This window comes from Phytophthora cinnamomi (assembly GCF_018691715.1).
Source record: "Phytophthora cinnamomi strain GKB4 chromosome Unknown Contig99, whole genome shotgun sequence".
Taxonomy (NCBI): domain Eukaryota; phylum Oomycota; class Peronosporomycetes; order Peronosporales; family Peronosporaceae; genus Phytophthora; species Phytophthora cinnamomi.
Genome location: NW_027151032.1, coordinates 309,388 through 325,841, shown reverse-complemented (window position 1 = coordinate 325,841; position 16,454 = coordinate 309,388). Strand labels below are relative to the sequence as shown.

The following is a 16,454-nucleotide window of genomic DNA, read 5'->3' as shown; positions in this document are numbered from 1 at the left end:
ACCCGAGGACGGGTATCTCGCTCGCCCCGAAGATACACTTCTTCAGGTTCGCGTAGAGCTTATGCTTTCGCATAAGCTCAAATAGCTTCCGGAGATGCACCCTGTGCATCTCTACGTCGTCTTCCGTCCACAGCCCGGCTGTGGATGAACACTTCATCGAAGTAGCTCGGTGCGAAGTCGCGCACCGAGCGCAACAAGTGCGTCACGCACCTGTTGAAAGTCGCAGGGGCGTTCTTAAGCCCCTGTGGCATTACTAGCCATTCCCAGAGCATGCCGCTTGGCGTGCTCACTGCCGTGAGAGGGATATCGCTCTCACGCATTAGGATTTGATAAAATCCATCTCGCAAGTCGAGAGCACTGTAAACGGTGCTCCCGGCCATCGAATCGATGATAACATCTTTTCGTGGTATCGGCGTCTGCGCCGGTACCGTCGCATCGTTCAGCTTGTTGTAGGCATGAACGATGCGCCATCCGCCCTGTGGCTTCTTGACACAGAACGTCGGAGCACTGTGCGGGGACTTTGATTCCCGCACTTGTCCTGCTTTACGACGACTTTCAAAGAAGTCGTCGATCGCTTTCACTTGCTCTCGCGGCAGTGGCCACTGCCGCGTGACACAGTATTTCGTGCCCGGCACGAGATCAATCTCGTGCTGAATGCCCTTATCCTGCGGAAGCTCCGCAGGAATGTCTTCCGGGAGTACGTCTTTGTACTCCCTCAGCAATTCGTAATAGGGACTCGACTTCAGCGAGTCCCAACCTTGTTCCTCGAAGCGCTCTCGCTTCGTCTTCGCACTGAGAGTGTCTTCACTCTCAGTGGTACTTCATGAAGAGCTGCCTCAGCTCTTCGCTCTCGCTCGCCGTTCTTTCGCTGTCCGAAGAACGCAGACTTGCTCGATGCGTCCATCGTGCAAGTCGCGCATGAAGCGCTTCCAGCTCATGGCTGGAAGCGAAGTCAACTCCGACGCCGTCGTCGGAGGATTAGCGAGTTCCATTTCACGATACTGGAATCCAGTATCGGTGCGCGTCAAGACGCTTAGCGTCTTGACATTCGGCGTCACCGCCGCAGTCTGACCAGCAGACAGCTCTTGTTGCGTCTCGGTCCCGGACCGAGACTTGCGCAGCGTTTTCCGCTTGCGCCGTCTTCTTGTTGTGCGGAGCCCGGCTCCGCACAGTTGTTCTTCTTGTCCAGGCCCGGCCGTGGACAGTCGTTCGCCGGCGGACCCTGTCTGCGGGCGCGCGATATCAAGCCCGGCTTGATCGCATGGCGCTTCGTCGTGCAGCCCGGCTGCACGACAGCATGCAAATTGCGTCAGTGCGGTACGTTTGCAACCGTCCGCACTGTTTGCAGCGTCAACTCCCGGAGTTGACACGCCTTCGTCACCTCGACGCCAATCATTGGCGGAGCCCCTCATGACCGAGGGTGCGTTGGCTCCCGGAGCCGACGCGTCGTTGTCGACCTGACCGCTTCGGGTCAGGGACTGTCCCTTACACGCTTGAACGTGGGTGTTGGTTCCCGGAACCAACACATCTTTTTCTTCCGACGTCGGCAGCATTGCCGACGTGGGTCTCACTTGTGCGCGCCCTCGCGCACTTCCTGGGCACTCCGGGACAGCAGCATGAAGCGCTGTCTCGACTGGTGAGCCGCGCGCACCTGCTGGTGCGCGCGCTGCGGTAACAGGGCCATCGCTCTCTGTTCCGCTATCGCGTCCGAAGCGCACGAGCGTGCGCTTCTTCCAGTCTATCACCGGATCATGCCGTGCAAGCCACGGCATGCCCATTACCACGTCGAACTTATCGTCCAGGTCCAGGACGATAAAGTGTTCGACAAACACTCGTTGTTTGTACGAGAAGCGCACGTTCATGACGCGCTTCTCGGTCTTCACGATGGCACCTGTTGCCAGTCGTATCTCCAGAAGACTTCGAGGTGTATCTACCTCCTCGAAGTCAAGTCTCGACAGGCTTCGTAGTCGAACAAAGTTGTTCGACGCGCCTGAGTCTACCAAAGCTCGAAGAGATCCACTCGCTCTCTTCGAGTAAACCTTCAAGATGACTAGGTTCGGCCTGTCATCTTGTTTCTTACAGTGAGAGCTGGTCTCACTGGGGGCTGCAGTCCTCAGTGTCGCGTGCCCGATGTCGGCACGCGCGACTGCATTACCAGTAGGGCGCCCCGCGCCTACTGGATGTTCGCGTTTTTTGTTGGTCCGCGGCGATGCCTAGCATCGCCACGACGGCCACCTCCAGGGGGCATGGGAGCTGTGCACTCCCGTGCAAAGTGACCGATCCTTCCGCAACGGAAGCATCGCACGTTACCTCCCTGCTGCTGGTAACCAGCAGTTGTTGCGCTCGAGAGGTCCATTGGCTCCGGACCTCCCGTCCTCGCTACCGGGCGCGGTTGCGGCCTCGGTACGTTTACATGGAGTTTAGCCTGCCGCAGGCTAAACTCTTCTTGCATGGCAAGAGTGATTGCAGCTTCGAGAGTACTCGGGTACTCTCGGAAGAGATAGGTCTTCACAGGCCCATCTCTAAGCCCTTTCATGAACGTGACGACCTTGGTCGCCTCGTCAATCGGGTTAGTCACGATATTTGATACCAAATATCGTGCGCGCTGCGCGTAAGCATGGACGTCATGCTTGCCCTGCTGAAGGTCGAGGAACTCCGCCCTCGACCGGAACTCGTTTGCGGGGGCTCAAACGCTTGTTTGAGCTCCTCTTTAACACTTCGTACGTGCTGAAGCACGTAGGATCGGAGAGTCGGCGTCCATACGCCCAACTCCTTGCGCGTCCGCCAAGGCAGGACATGGCGAACGCGACCTTCGACAGCGGGTCGACGATGCGTCGAGCCGCTATGGCTGTGTCGAGTTCGACAAGCCATCGGAGGAGAGGCTCGCCCTCTCTTCCCACGTAATTGCTTACGCTCAACTTTAATGGTTGAGCACGCGGTGTCGTCCCTGACGACGCCGTCACTGAGAAGCAGCGTCACGCTGCTCCTTCATGATGAATCCCAGAGCAACACCATGTTGCTCCGTCGGCGATAGCGTACGCAGCATTGTAGCTATCGCCGCTTCTCCAATGACTGTTGACAGTCGTTGGAGGGCCTCCACTCTGGGTCAGACAGGTGGGGCAGTCAGCGCGTGCAACATGCGTTGCAGGCGTGTTGGAGCTCTCCATGGGCACCTCCGTGCTCATGTGGTTCTCGGCTCCGCGTTCGTACACCGCGTACGAACGTCAAGCAGTCGGTCGTTGGACGGAGTACAAAGTGCTACCAGGTGTAGTGGGTCTAACTTGACTCACTACTTTAGCTTACACGTTGCGCAACGTGTATGAGGAAGCGTAAGTACTTAGTAATTACTTAGGTTAATTATATTTGAATACACAAATATAAGTTAAGTAACAAAAGGATTCCAAGTGACTTAGATTAGGTAAAATGAGAACTGTATTGTTTGTAAATTGATCTTCCTCTAAAATCTGCTAAAAACTGTTTATCATCTATGAAAGGGTTGGCAGCGGCTGGCTGTCAGAGCCCCGCTAATATGCATGTCTCTGATTGGTAGAAAGATGCTGCTTTCTACCAATAGGATCTTTTGGGTATGTGTGGACCACTCACTGTGGTGGTCCACTTCAATGTATCCATCGGTGTGTCTTACACCAATGTGAGGAAGTATCCAAAACGTTTAACAGATAACCTATCTGTTAAATTCACAAGTGGCTTGCAGCCACTTGTACGTGTAACCCCGTTACACGGAGTGCCCGCTTTTCAGTCTCGTGCTCCACCATGAGCCGCTTGAAGTCAGACCGGTACCTCTCCGCTGTCGCGTCGGCTGTGGGCTGCTGGTCCTTGTAGATCGCTTCCCACTGTCCATTCAGCTGCGAAAATTAAGTCTTGAGCTGCGCGTTCTCTTTCTGCACCTGGAGCAACTGCTCCACCGCGGACGACCCAAGCGTCTGGACCTGATCGCGCATGAGGCCGTATTTGATCAGCAGACGGCGCATGAACGTGGTCATACTGAATGTGCTCTGCGCGAAGTCTCGAGGCTCGTACACCATGAAGAGCGAAGCCAATTCCCGGCGAGTCTGGGCTGAATCGAGAATGGTCTCCATCTCTGCGTCACTGGGTGGCGATCCAGTGCGCGGACGCAAGAAGTACTCGTTCACGTCCTCGGCCTCACCCACCAAGTCATTCAGGTCCACCAAGTCGGTCGCCGAGAGCCCTTCCACGGCCCCCAGCACCTCGATGCCGGCGTAGCCTTCACGAACGTAGCGACTGCGATTGGTGTGCTCCATCCTGGCCGGAATCACAACGAAGCAGAATGCCCCATCCGGAGTGTGACCTGAGGGAGCCTGCCAGTGTGCAGGTGGGGTGGGGCTGGATGATGCTGAGAAGCTTCGCTCCAGAGGCAGCCCGCTTCCCGCGGGCATGCCGAGCGCTTCTGTAGCTGACAGAACCCGCCCCGAAATGCTGCGTTGCTTGGCCGCCAGTCGCTGTGCCGCCACCTTTGCCGCCGAGGGAGCCTTAATCTTGACTGGGCTGCTTGGTCTCGCCGTCGTCGTCCGAAAGCTCTGACAAACCCGCGTCGCGAAGTCGTTGGCGTTTCTCGCTGTCCTGCTCTTCCTTTTTCGCTGCCATCTTGATTAACGAAGCCTCCCAGCGCTTGCTGCGCTCTTCCAGTGATGTCTGGTTGCCCGTGGAGCCTTGCTTTTCCGTGCCTGCGTCATCCATAGGCTTGCCGTCGGTCGTGGAGTCGTCGCCCTTGCTGCTCGTGCTAGGCTTTCCCGAATTGCCGCCGGAGTCGTCGCCACTGCTGTTACCTGCGCCAACGTTGGCACCCGCCTCACCGCCACCCGATGGTGGTGTGTGCGAGAGTTGCGCCTGGCTCGATGGTGTGCCACGAGGCGGCCCCGCGTCGTCGCCCACTTCCAACACCGCACTTATAAGCCTTTCGATGGAGAATGGATTGTGCTGTTGACGTTGCATGTCACGATGATGCCTTCTTGATGTGGCTTGACCTAATGTGGAGACGGGACGCAAAATGTTCTGCGTCCGCGAACTTTTCTTTCTAATGGTATTGCTATCCAGTGCCACCCGCCATTCAGAGTGGCCAGCACTGCGTGTTGGTCTGCTCATTGCCTGTCACCTCGGTGGCAAGATCCACTGTGAAAGACTACGATCAGAGGGGCGGTTGACACGATGCGCCTTGGGAATTTCCGACTGCCGAACTGGATGGATACGATGGAGTTTTGATTGGTCGCCCTGGATTGCAGTCCAGTGGCGTGCTGTGTGACACGCGGAGAGGCATTGCTTGTGCGGAGATTTGGTAATACCTGTGCTTGCAGTTAGTATGGGCTCACAGGATCGGAGATGTGCCCCTGGATGAGCGCTCATATTCAGCGTGGAATAGCACATCCTGTCCGTCCGCCGACATCCTCACCGCAGGAAAAGCCTAAGGCGTAAAAGTGTAGCCGGAGAACGTGTCCCGGCTACAGCCTGCATTGGCTCCGTTCAAGACACTGAAGCAAGCCCAAATGACCCCCCCCCCCCCCCCCCCCCCCCAACAACAACAACAACGCGACCCCGCGCATCAAGCACCTCACTGATGAAGATTCACGGTTACCCAGACTGGGTGATGGCACCCCGGATCGTGACACACTGAATGAACAAGTGTCACACTGGATCGAGTTGATCCCCGGATGACCACCCTGGATGTAGCCAAGTGGATGGGTATCCAGGACAAGCTACCCGCGATATTACAATGGAGTTTGTCCCCAGCCTGAATGAGACCAAGACATACCCGTCGACACTGTATTAGCCGCACGTCGGATGCCGAAGGCCAGTTCGACCGCGAAGGGTCGATGTACCCAGATACCGCTGTCATCAAGTGGTGAGTGATGCCGTGAAGAAGGCCGACGTCAACAGATCGAAGTATAGTCAAGTCAAGTATACTGAAAGCTTTATTAAAAGTCAACGAAGTGATAGAAGATAGCTAGTCAAACGTAACAACAAACCAGAAACCAATATGCCGAGAACCAGACGAGTCCCCCCGCCGAGAGCAGCTCGACGGATCCGAGGACGACGTCCAGCACCGCGTGAAGGACTAGCTGCCGGGAACATTGCCCGGGGGCCCAAGACCATGGTCGATTTGAGGCCTCCCAGACGTTGCAAGCGTTTGGTGAGTGGCTTCTCAATTGTTTCAAGCCGAGGCGGGCAAGGTCTGGGGTATCGCACCCTGGGGTGATCTGCTCTAGCTTCATAACCAAGTTGTCACGTCCACACCGGACGTCCATTTCATATTTCCCTACTGTTGTTTCAGGTGGTTGTTAGCGGTTACCCCTGCGACTGAATTGATTTACTGTTGTGTGATAGGACTGTATTTCGCATTGTCCTATGTTTCCCTTACTTAGTGAGGGTGGTGCGCGAACGCTGAGTGTGCACCCAGTACTGACCAGTGTACTGGGTGAAGACTCGATTGTTGACTGGTGTATAGATCCCCACCCAAGAGTCTCAAAGAATAAGTAGTGGCTGTATATTGTATGACGTTTAGCTCGGCATTGTATTTCTGTATTTGTGTGTGGTTGGTTATTCTGAATGACGGATTTGACTGTGACTCCTTCCATTCAGTCTGATCATACTCCATTCAGGACAGTCCCGTAGCGACTTCCATTTCTGTATACTCAATTGTGTATTATCAACAACTTTAGGTGGCAAATCCGGTCCGCCAAAGATAAACGTACCGACAGGGGTTGACACAAGGACACACGCCAATACTGGATCCCCGATTCAGTAGTCCTGATCCCGTTCCAGTTCCAACTCATTCAGTATGTTGGTGACTGGATCGTGGTGACAAGGCATCAAAGGTACTCCGTGGGGCGGAATTCCATTTTCCCCACGGGTACTCGCACTATACACGTGGACGATATAGGCGTTCACCCGCCTCGCCTCAATGGCCTTGGCTAGAGGGATCTCAGTGTTGGTAATTGTTGGTAATTCTCGGATTGCAATACAAAAGACGCAGGGTCTCATCCAGTGTCTGAATCCGATACTTCAGATGTTGCTCAACGAATTTGAGAATCTGCGTCCAAAGTTCAGATCGGTCAAGATGGTTCACGGTTCAACGCGGCAGCCGATTACCTGACGACGAAGACTTTAGCTCTGTAACAATTGATGACTCGGTTGCTCCGAAGGTGAAGACTCCGCGGACAAACTACTCGAAAATCTGAACGAAATTATATTTTAGGTCAGAAGTCTCCATTTAAGTTTTTATAGTATACCCACTCCTCCCTATTTGCAGGCCTCTCAAAATTAAGGAGAAATACCTACCTACCTAATTTGACCTCATATAGGTATTCTGGAAAAGTCTGATTAGGTAGTTCGATGCAAACGGCTCAAAATCCAAATTAGGCATGCATCAGGTATACTTTATTCAAGTGAATTGTCTTAGCTACGTGCATTCCTAGGGACGCGTTCAGCTGGATCGAGCAAACTGAAATATTGTAGCAACTGGAATCGGCCTTCCATTGCATGGTTAGTTGGAGCTGTTCTCTGCGGGTTCTTGACTTGCTTCACGACGCCGAACTCACTCAAAAAAAGCGTCTACCGGCTCGACCTTCAAGTCATCCGGCGCATACACTACCAGCCAGCTCATCCGAACGACCTGCTCGCTCGCATGGTTGAGCTGAGCCGCGTGGCTGAGCCCATGAACAACACGACACATCTACCTCTCGCAGCATGTGCGGGCGAGGGGAGGACGTAGGCAGCAGCATATCATTTAGTTATTAGCTGTAGAATGTCTGACTAAAGCGAAATACATGGACACTTCAATTGTTACATGTATCGCAGACAGGACGTGCTTCTGCTCAGCAGCGCTTTGCCGGTGGTAACGGCGGGCCCAAACGATGCAGTGCAACGTGCAATTTCGCGGCCAAACGCTTGACAGAATTTGCATCATGCCTCGGTAATTTCTCCATCAACAACACTTGAACTCAAAGGCTGAATGCCAGGATCCATTTTTGTCGCTGCTCTAGAGGTGGTTTTAGTTTACAAATAGGCTATTTGTGTACCTTTCTTGAATTTATAAGTGTTCAATTCAATAGCATGGGGCACACAATTCGGCGTTATCCATTACACATGCTGAACTGCCGTACTAGCACAGAAAATGAAAGACAGACGCATAGTCGGTAGGGTAGCACTTGGAGACTTGAGAACTTTTGGTTAGAGAGTGAAATGAAAACTGCTACTATTGGTGGTGTGCTCACCGAACGAGCAGAGGGTTGTTTCAGATACCGCTGTAAACTTTGGCGCACGGTCAGCTAATACCCCCAACTATGTGATGAAATCGTGTTAGGGAGGTGCACATAAACATGCACGCATTCATGCGTGCTCGCCGAGCAGACCAGGGTCTTAGGCATGGCCAGGGCACGTAAGGGGTGTACTGGTATAATATACCGTAAACGGTTTACGGTACACGTCAAATCAAAATTTCGTCACATCGTAAGCTGAAAACCTGCGGTTTTACTGTAAAACCTATAATAGTGCCCCATGGGGCACTACGTTCGTTCCCCTTGCTACGATGGGGGTATTATTAAAGGGGGATACTATTCATGGATGGGTCACTACAGTAGTCAAGTGAGAGTCGTGTTGATTTAAGAAGAGTCCTAAAAGCTGCATGTGCTTGCTTAGAGATCAGCCTCTCCAATGATGTGGATGAACGAGTCGCCATCTTCAGACTCGGTGTTGTTTTCAGCTTCCACAACTACATCAGCGTTGGTAGATGCAGCCGCGCGATGCTCAGCCAGCAAAGCCACAAAAGCCTCTCCGTAAGTGGTCAGAGAGAGTTGTTCATCCGCACTGAGGAAACAACGACGGAAGCTTGTGATGATGGTCTCGCTGGACACAGCCTTCCAAGCACGGGTCAGCCAGCTTCGAACCACATTGTTTCCTGTCACTTTCACGTTACCACATCGAGTGTACTGAAAGTTGCCGCTCATTTTACACTCCTCAATGTTTTCCTTGGAGGCTTGAACACGCGTAGTCTGCAACTCCTCTTCATGGTGAACTTGCGCTTCATTGTCATGGCTCACATTTGACAATGGCAGAGATCGAGCCAAACCGGCGAGACCTTGTTTTAAGCGCCAAAGTTGATTTTGCTTACGATGTCTACGATCATCTGATAATTCTGATAATTTGAATCAGGGGTGGGGTACTATTCAATGGACGGGGCACTATTACAGGTTTTACAGTACTTAGTCCACGGCCTTAGTCATGGCACGTAAAGGGTGTATAATAGATAACAAACGCAAAGCGTCTGTCCTCGCGTATGATAATCAATGTCGCAGAAAACTGATGTAAAAATGCAATTATAGGCGTTTTTTAACAGGGCAAGATTTGTTCAGATAGTAGATGAAGCTATATCGCAAGACAACTGTTATTTCTAATATATTTGAATTTCGCCACAAATATCAGAGCAGCGGGTTTGTGCCAGGAATAAGTACGATCCTATGAAAATGAGTAGTGACTCCAAAATTTAGTTTTAGGGGTTCTAGCATGGTTGCCACAAAACGCAGGTCACTCAGGTTGTGCTGTGTGGTTCACGACAGCAGCGTGCGCACCAGCGCCATCACAAGGTGCGACTCCTGGATCGACTCTCGCAGCCGGCATTTTCCACTGCTCCGTCGTGGTACGACTTGGCCGCTTCGTCCTGCTGCACGAGCACCTGGAGCTGATCTCCTCGAGTCTGGCCTGCAGCGCCTCGATCTCCTTCTCCAGCGCCGCCTTCTTCCGCTGGGGCTCGACCTGCTCCTGCACTGAGGACGGCGAGGCCAAAGCAGACGACGCGGGCGAGTGAGTCGCCGGCGTCTCCTCTCCAATTGCAGCCGTGAGTTCCATCAATCAACGAGAACTTGGGCGCTCAAGACATTTCAGGTTACTCACGACGTGGACCTTCACAACTACGGCAAAGCGCACTGGTATCTCTCTTTACTATTAAATGCACTTTCTTTCTTTATTCATACATAGTCGTACATGTATATAATTTCCCACGGTGACTTCTAGTGGATAGCGGATTGACATCTGGGAATTCCACGAACGCTTCCAGCGGATTGAGCAAAACTCCAAAACGCCTCAATCCTGCGGAAATTTGATTCCGCTGTTTCCAAACAGAGGTTTTGCGGAACAGGTCCTAAGATACTTGACTTACCAATATCTAGAGTTAAAGAAGAACAGTATTCAAGTGGTGATCAGATGCCGTGACGTATGTGCAGACTGATCTGGACAGCCACCACTTCGCGCAAAATGCCGTCAATTGAATGATAAAGACTCCCTCATCGCGGCTACTTGGTCATGTCCGCTGCCACGGAGACTGGAGCCATGCGGCCCACTCCCAGTAATTGAGACGGACGGGCCCGAATTTGAATTTGAAACTTCCACTCAACATTTTATACTGAGAACAGGTGAACTCACCCTAACGGATAATTTATCAGGAGGGAGTGGACAGATTAATCACTGTACAACGAAACGCATAATACTAGTACAAAATAATACTAGTACACACAAAAAACGCCCTAGCCATCTATCGCTTCTACTACCACCGTTCGGAAATAGATACTCATTTCCTATCATATTTCAGCCTACTCAACATAAATCCCCTTCTCAACCGATCGGGTTTGAATTCTAAATCTCTCGCGCTTTCCGCCCCCGCACACTGGCTTCTGGATTCAATTCGAAAGTTGGCGGATGAGGGAGATTACGGATAGTGACCCCAGGCCGTCTGGGAAACCCTACTGCTTCGCAGCGTAGGAGGCGTGCTTACACATGGGGAGATCGTCCAGGTTGCAATGTACTTCCACGTGGGCCGCCGAGTTGTCGAGCGCAATTGGAAGCGTGGAATCAACTCGATGGGAGATCGAGTAGCAGCTGTGGTCAAGTCAAGAAAGAGTGCATGCGGTAGGAAGAAGGTGGATCGAGCTGCGCTGTGTAAGAGAATCGCTGAGATACCTGTGACCGAGCGTGAAAATCAGCGCAGGATTCAAGTCGCGTCCAACATGAGCTGCTACCTCGTTCGACAGCTAATTAAGGAAGCCTACATACGGCGTGCATTCCGGCAAACCCGACCTCTACTCACACCAGCACACAAAATAACGCGACTGCAATTCTGTAAAGACCACGTGAGGAACATTTTGAGCGAGGGCTACGAGTTTTGTGAAATGTACGACGTCGTCCACATTGTAGCGACTGGTGAAACGGCGCAGAGGAAGAAGACGACTAGAGCGGAGATCCACGGAGGAAAGCTCGAAGAGTCTTGAGGCGAGGTCTTGGGGGAGGAGGCTTTAGAGTCTTTATGGAGACTCGAGCGGAAGTTGGTAACATGGAAAGTGAGATTGAAATGGTTAGTTGTTTGTCGGCTATGGGCTACCTCGAGGAGGTCCTCCCTTGTTACCCTATGTAATTATATGCATTTCACTATACTAGATTCTCCGTAGTCCTTGAAGCTGAATCTTGAAGGTAGGCAATGACTGCAGTTCACCTGAACCGGTCCGAGGTCTTACTTGAACCGTGTATAGTAATTCCAAGTGAAAAGAATGAATGTAGAACTTGTGCACTCTTTCATTATGTTCGTCCAAATATGTAGATTACCTGTGCCCAGGCGTGTGCCTGTATGGTATCCTAGTGGTTGAAATTAGAACGAGTGGCACTCGACGCCTCAGCGTTTTGGCCGAGGGCCATGACGCGGGTGCGTCGTGACATCCTCCCCGACCTGACTTCTCGTTGACCGTTCTTGAAATCGTTAACGAGAACCTTCCAGTGCGACACATATTTGATGTCCTTCCCGCGCTCCCACGAGGATTCATGGTCAGGTAATCCATGCCACTTGACAAGTCATTCTGGTTTGCGGTTATACTGGCCCTTCGGAGCGGTTTCTCGATGATATGCAATGTATCACCAGTGGCGTCATCGACAATTAGTCGAGAAGCCTTGGGAATAGGACGAGTCTTGAAACGAGACGGGTTTTCGACGTAGGGACTCAGAACATCCACGTTAAACGTCGGATTCAGACGTTTCATGCTTCGCGGAAGTTGCAATTTGTCAACGTTCGGGTTAACCAGCTTAATGATCTCAAATGGTCCCACTTTGCAAGCAGGGAGCTTAGCACGTTTTCCTTCAATGTCCTGGGTAACATGTTCTGACGGGATACGACGTGTATCCAGCATGACCAAATCTCCAGCCTTGAACGTGATCGATGATCTCTTCTTGTCATAGTATTTCTTTTGACGTTCTTGGGCCTGCAACAAGTGTTTCTTGGCGACTTCAATTATCTCCTGGCATTTTTCCTTGAACTGTTTTGCGTATTCAGCAATGCCATGTTGCACTCGGTTCATGATACTTAGGTTGTCGAGCGGATTCAATGGGTTGCGTTCCTTGCGGCCAGTATCAACTTCAAATGGCGGGAAACCAGTAGATGCACTAACGAGAGTAGCATGAGCATACTCAATCGTTCCTAGATGTCCCGACCAGCCACGTCCGTGATACGATATCATGCAGTGTAGAGCGTCTTCCAGAATCAGATTCTGACGTTCAGTCTGTCCATCAGCTTGAGCACGATAGGAGGTTGTCACGTGAAGACGAATTCCCATGAGCTTAGCCATAGATGACCAAAACTTGGAGACGAACTTGGAATCTCGATCACCGATGATAATCGACGGTAAACCGTGATGGCGAACGACACAATCAAAGAAGTTGAATGCAGTAATTTTTGCATCATCGGTGCGGTTGCACGCACGATACTTGGGGTGCTTGGATAACTTGTCGACAACAGTCATGATTGCATCAAAACCGTTAGAATCGGGTAATCCTGTGACAAAGTCCATGGAAACGACAGACCAGTATTCCTGTGGAATCGGAATGGGGATTATTTTGCCATTCTTGCGAGCGTTACTGTGCTTCCAGCGTGTACAAGTTTCACAGCTTTGCACATATTCTCGAACATCTGGGTCTAGAGTTGGCCAATAATAACATTGCGAGATGCGGAAGTATGTTCGATGAGATCCAGGATGAGCGGCAATGTTGGAATCATGAAAGCATTCGATGATGGAAGTTCGAAGGTGATTGTCTCGGGTGTAGGGAACACAAACACACATCATCGTCTGCGACTTGCGGAAAAGCAAACCATCTTGCTTTACGAATGGTTCTTTTGGATGCTTGAAACGTTCAGCATAGTCTGGGCGAGCGCGATAACCATCTTGGAATGCTTTACGAACTGAATCAGACCAACCGAGCGAACACGAATTTTGAGATTGCTGCGTCACATTAGTGGTTTCAGCGCCCTCAATGGCGGCAATCGTACGCTGAGTGTCGAGCGGTACGTGTTCATAGGCCTGAGACAAGTTTCGGACTGTGCATTGTCCAGCATCAATTGCTTCCATAACCTCCTCCCACGAAATTGAGTACGTGAGGGTCGTTGAACCAACTGTTGGTTGATACTGCGGAAATCAACAACAAACCGGCGAGACGTTAGATCCTTCGTAGCGCGCTCTCGGCAACGCGGTGTGCACGATGAAATGAGACATTGTTCATCGAAACGTCCTGGGGTTGACGCGATAAAGCATCTGCAACAACATTCAGGTGACCCTTGACGTGGTGCAGCTTGAAGATAAATTGCGCGAAAAACGTTCAAAATCGGGTCAATTTTGGCGGAACCTTTGGGTGGTGCAAAAACCACTTGCAGGCGCTGTTGTCCGTGAAAAACTCAAATTCACGACCATACAGGTAATGACGCCATTTCTCCAACGCTAGCTTGATAGCGAGGAGTTCTTTTTCATGCGTCCGCCAATTGATCTCGTGAGGTCCCAACTTCTTCGAGAAGAACGCGATCGGATGATCGTGACCTGTGTGCACTTAAGCGAGAACGCCACCAACACAATAGCCAGGGGCATCGGTTGTCACAATGAAGCGTTTCTCGTGGTCAGGCAACTTCAAAACAGGTGCTTGTTGTAGAGATGACTTGATCTCCTCAAAGACTCGAGTTTGTCCCGGTCCCCAACTCCAGACATGTTCTTTCTTGACCAGAGGACCAAGCGGCAACGCGAGTGTAGCGTAGTCACGAATAATGCGACGGTAGTAACCTCCGAGTCCCATAAAGCTTTGCAACTGCTTCTGGTTGACTGGTGTAGGCCATTTGACAATCGTTTCCGTTTTGCGAGTGTCAACGGCAAGTCCTTTGGCCAAAATTATATGACCATGGAATTTCACTTCAGATTGTCCAAAGTGGCATTTACAGAGGTGGCAGTACAATTTCTCTCGACGCAAAATGTCAAAGAGTGTACGCAAATGCTCCACATGTTCATCCAAGCTCTTGGAGAAAACACAAATATCGTCCAAGCAGGCAACAATGAAGTCATACTTAGCGAAGAGCACTCTCATGAGGCGAGATCAGACACCTGGTGTGCCTGCTAAACCCATTGGTGCAACACACCACTGATAGGTTTCGGCATGCGTCCTGAAGGCGATATACTTGCGGCTGGCTAGAGCGATACGCATCTAGTGATATCCTTGAGCCAAATCGAAAACTGAGAAAATCACACAGCCATGCATCTGATCGAACAGTTCGTCTCAACTTTGGAAAGACGGAACGGTGCACGACTGTTCGGGATAGCATCAGGCTTCATGTGGAGTTCGAAATCCACACGGCGTGATGACGGCAGTGCATCTGGCAGAGAGTCGGGAAAGCCGTCAGGATAGACCGTGACTAAAACACGAATTGGTTCTGGTATGTCCGTACTCTCTGGCACAGCACAGATCTTGACGCGAAACCCTTCTTGGTATTCGTGCTTCTTGACTTTACGCTTGAAGCCCACAGCCGAAATCTCCCCAGGAGTTACACTCTTAACTTGCGGTGGTGGTACTTCTGGCAAACGTTGGAATAGGATCTCGTGTGAACACCAATCAATCGGTGGTTGGAATTTGGTAAACCAAGGTTTTCCAAGAATAACATCTTGGGCAGTGCCCAGTGGCCACTCCATGAATTTCAGTTTCTTGAAGCGGTAGCGACCGAACTGGATTGTGGCGACACCTTTCTTCACAGAGCGAGCCTTCGTCGAAGTTTCATCGAAGCGAGTGACTTGAGAAACACCAGAGGTTTTGGTATTCTCCACTAGGCCAGGGCGAATGACATTGCACGTGGCACCACTGTCAAACATGATGGTGACGGGTTTTCCATCACAAGTTCCTTGTTTACGGATGAGCTCATTTTCACGATGCACAGGTGTTAAGTGGACGTGGAGATCTCTTCAACTTCAACAATGTCAACCTCGTCATCTGACTTTGCAGTAGACTCTTGCGTAGCAGCGGCATGAGATGAAGAAGAAGCAGCAGTGCAGTTTGCAGCAGACTGTTCGTGTCTGCTTTGCTTGTTTTGACGAGCATACTTCTCCTTGTTCTTGAGCTTGAAGCATTGCTCAATCACATGGCCAGTTTTCTTGCAGTGGCGACATCTCTTTGAAGAAGAAGAAGATCGACGATTCCTGGTACTCCCGGAGTCAATCTCCATTGGCTCGGGTTCGTTCTCTTGCGCATGAGCAGGTGCGGGCTGCTGATGATGCGGATTGCCGTTCGCGTTAGAGCCCGACCGGTCCTGTGGAACGAACGACGGGCGAAAGTTCTTCCCACGAATGTGATGGGATCGATCATACTCCAATGCAATCTTCATTGCTTGCGACACGGTCGTAATGCGACGATATTGCACTTCCTCACGCGTGGGACTCACTAATCCACGGATGAAGTAAGTGATCTTGTCCAACTCACTCATGTCCGTGACTTGCATGATAGCTTCACGGAAACGAGAGAGATATTCCTCCAAATTGGGACAATTATTTTGCTTGAGAGCGTAGAGTTGATCTCGCAAACGCACTTGCAGATCTGGAGGCACAAATTCATCTGTCAACTTGGCGATCAGGTCCTGCATGTCCTTGATCTCACGCTTGTTCAGCTTGTACCAAGCGGCAGCATTTCCTTTAAAATTTGCAGTAGTAATGGCCAAAATCCGAGAACTTTGATCACCATTCTGCCAATCAATATTCTTGGCTTCAAAGTACTGAGCAAGTTGCTCAAAGTAGAAATCCACTGACGCTTCCATCTTGCCGTAAAATTGTGGTAGGCGTATGCCCTCCACTTTAACCTCACCCTTATTCATGGCTTCGAGCAGCTGTTGCTGCTTGTCAACCATTTCGATAAGTTTCTGCGTGATGGTGTCGGCAGACCATCCTTGAGGATTTAACGAAGTCATGATAGAGAGAAAAACTCAGTTACTCCAAGCGTTGTTTCTTAAGAGTGAACTCTGTCAGCTTAAAGTGATGGACTTGGTTCTCTAGCTCCACTAGAGCGTCGAAAATACGTTTTTTGCAAGATTGAAGACGAGTTTCCAGATCGTCCGAACGGACGGCGTCCAGAACCGGCTCGAAGAATTCTTCGTT

The 16,454-nt window shown here is 51.1% G+C and overlaps 4 protein-coding genes across 4 annotated transcripts; all 4 read right to left on the bottom strand.

Moving 5' to 3' along the window:
- Nucleotides 1-3,872: 3,872 nt before the first annotated feature.
- IUM83_08422 (uncharacterized protein) lies at nucleotides 3,873-4,415 on the bottom strand (the record flags this gene model as incomplete). Its single annotated transcript, XM_067932795.1, has 1 exon — nucleotides 3,873-4,415. The coding sequence occupies one exon, from the start codon at nucleotides 4,413-4,415 to the stop codon at nucleotides 3,873-3,875; it is 543 nt and encodes a 180-aa protein (XP_067783453.1).
- A 94-nt stretch (nucleotides 4,416-4,509) lies between these two features.
- On the bottom strand, nucleotides 4,510-4,971 carry IUM83_08421 (uncharacterized protein; the record flags this gene model as incomplete). Its single annotated transcript, XM_067932794.1, has 1 exon — nucleotides 4,510-4,971. One exon carries the CDS (start codon nucleotides 4,969-4,971, stop codon nucleotides 4,510-4,512), a length of 462 nt encoding a protein of 153 aa, XP_067783497.1.
- Nucleotides 4,972-9,555: 4,584 nt separating this feature from the next.
- Nucleotides 9,556-9,876, bottom strand: IUM83_08420 (uncharacterized protein; the record flags this gene model as incomplete). Its single annotated transcript, XM_067932793.1, has 1 exon — nucleotides 9,556-9,876. One exon carries the CDS (start codon nucleotides 9,874-9,876, stop codon nucleotides 9,556-9,558), a length of 321 nt encoding a protein of 106 aa, XP_067783496.1.
- Nucleotides 9,877-15,250: 5,374 nt separating this feature from the next.
- Nucleotides 15,251-16,207, bottom strand: IUM83_08419 (Retroelement pol Polyprotein; the record flags this gene model as incomplete). Its single annotated transcript, XM_067932792.1, has 1 exon — nucleotides 15,251-16,207. The coding sequence occupies one exon, from the start codon at nucleotides 16,205-16,207 to the stop codon at nucleotides 15,251-15,253; it is 957 nt and encodes a 318-aa protein (XP_067783533.1).
- Nucleotides 16,208-16,454: the final 247 nt, after the last annotated feature.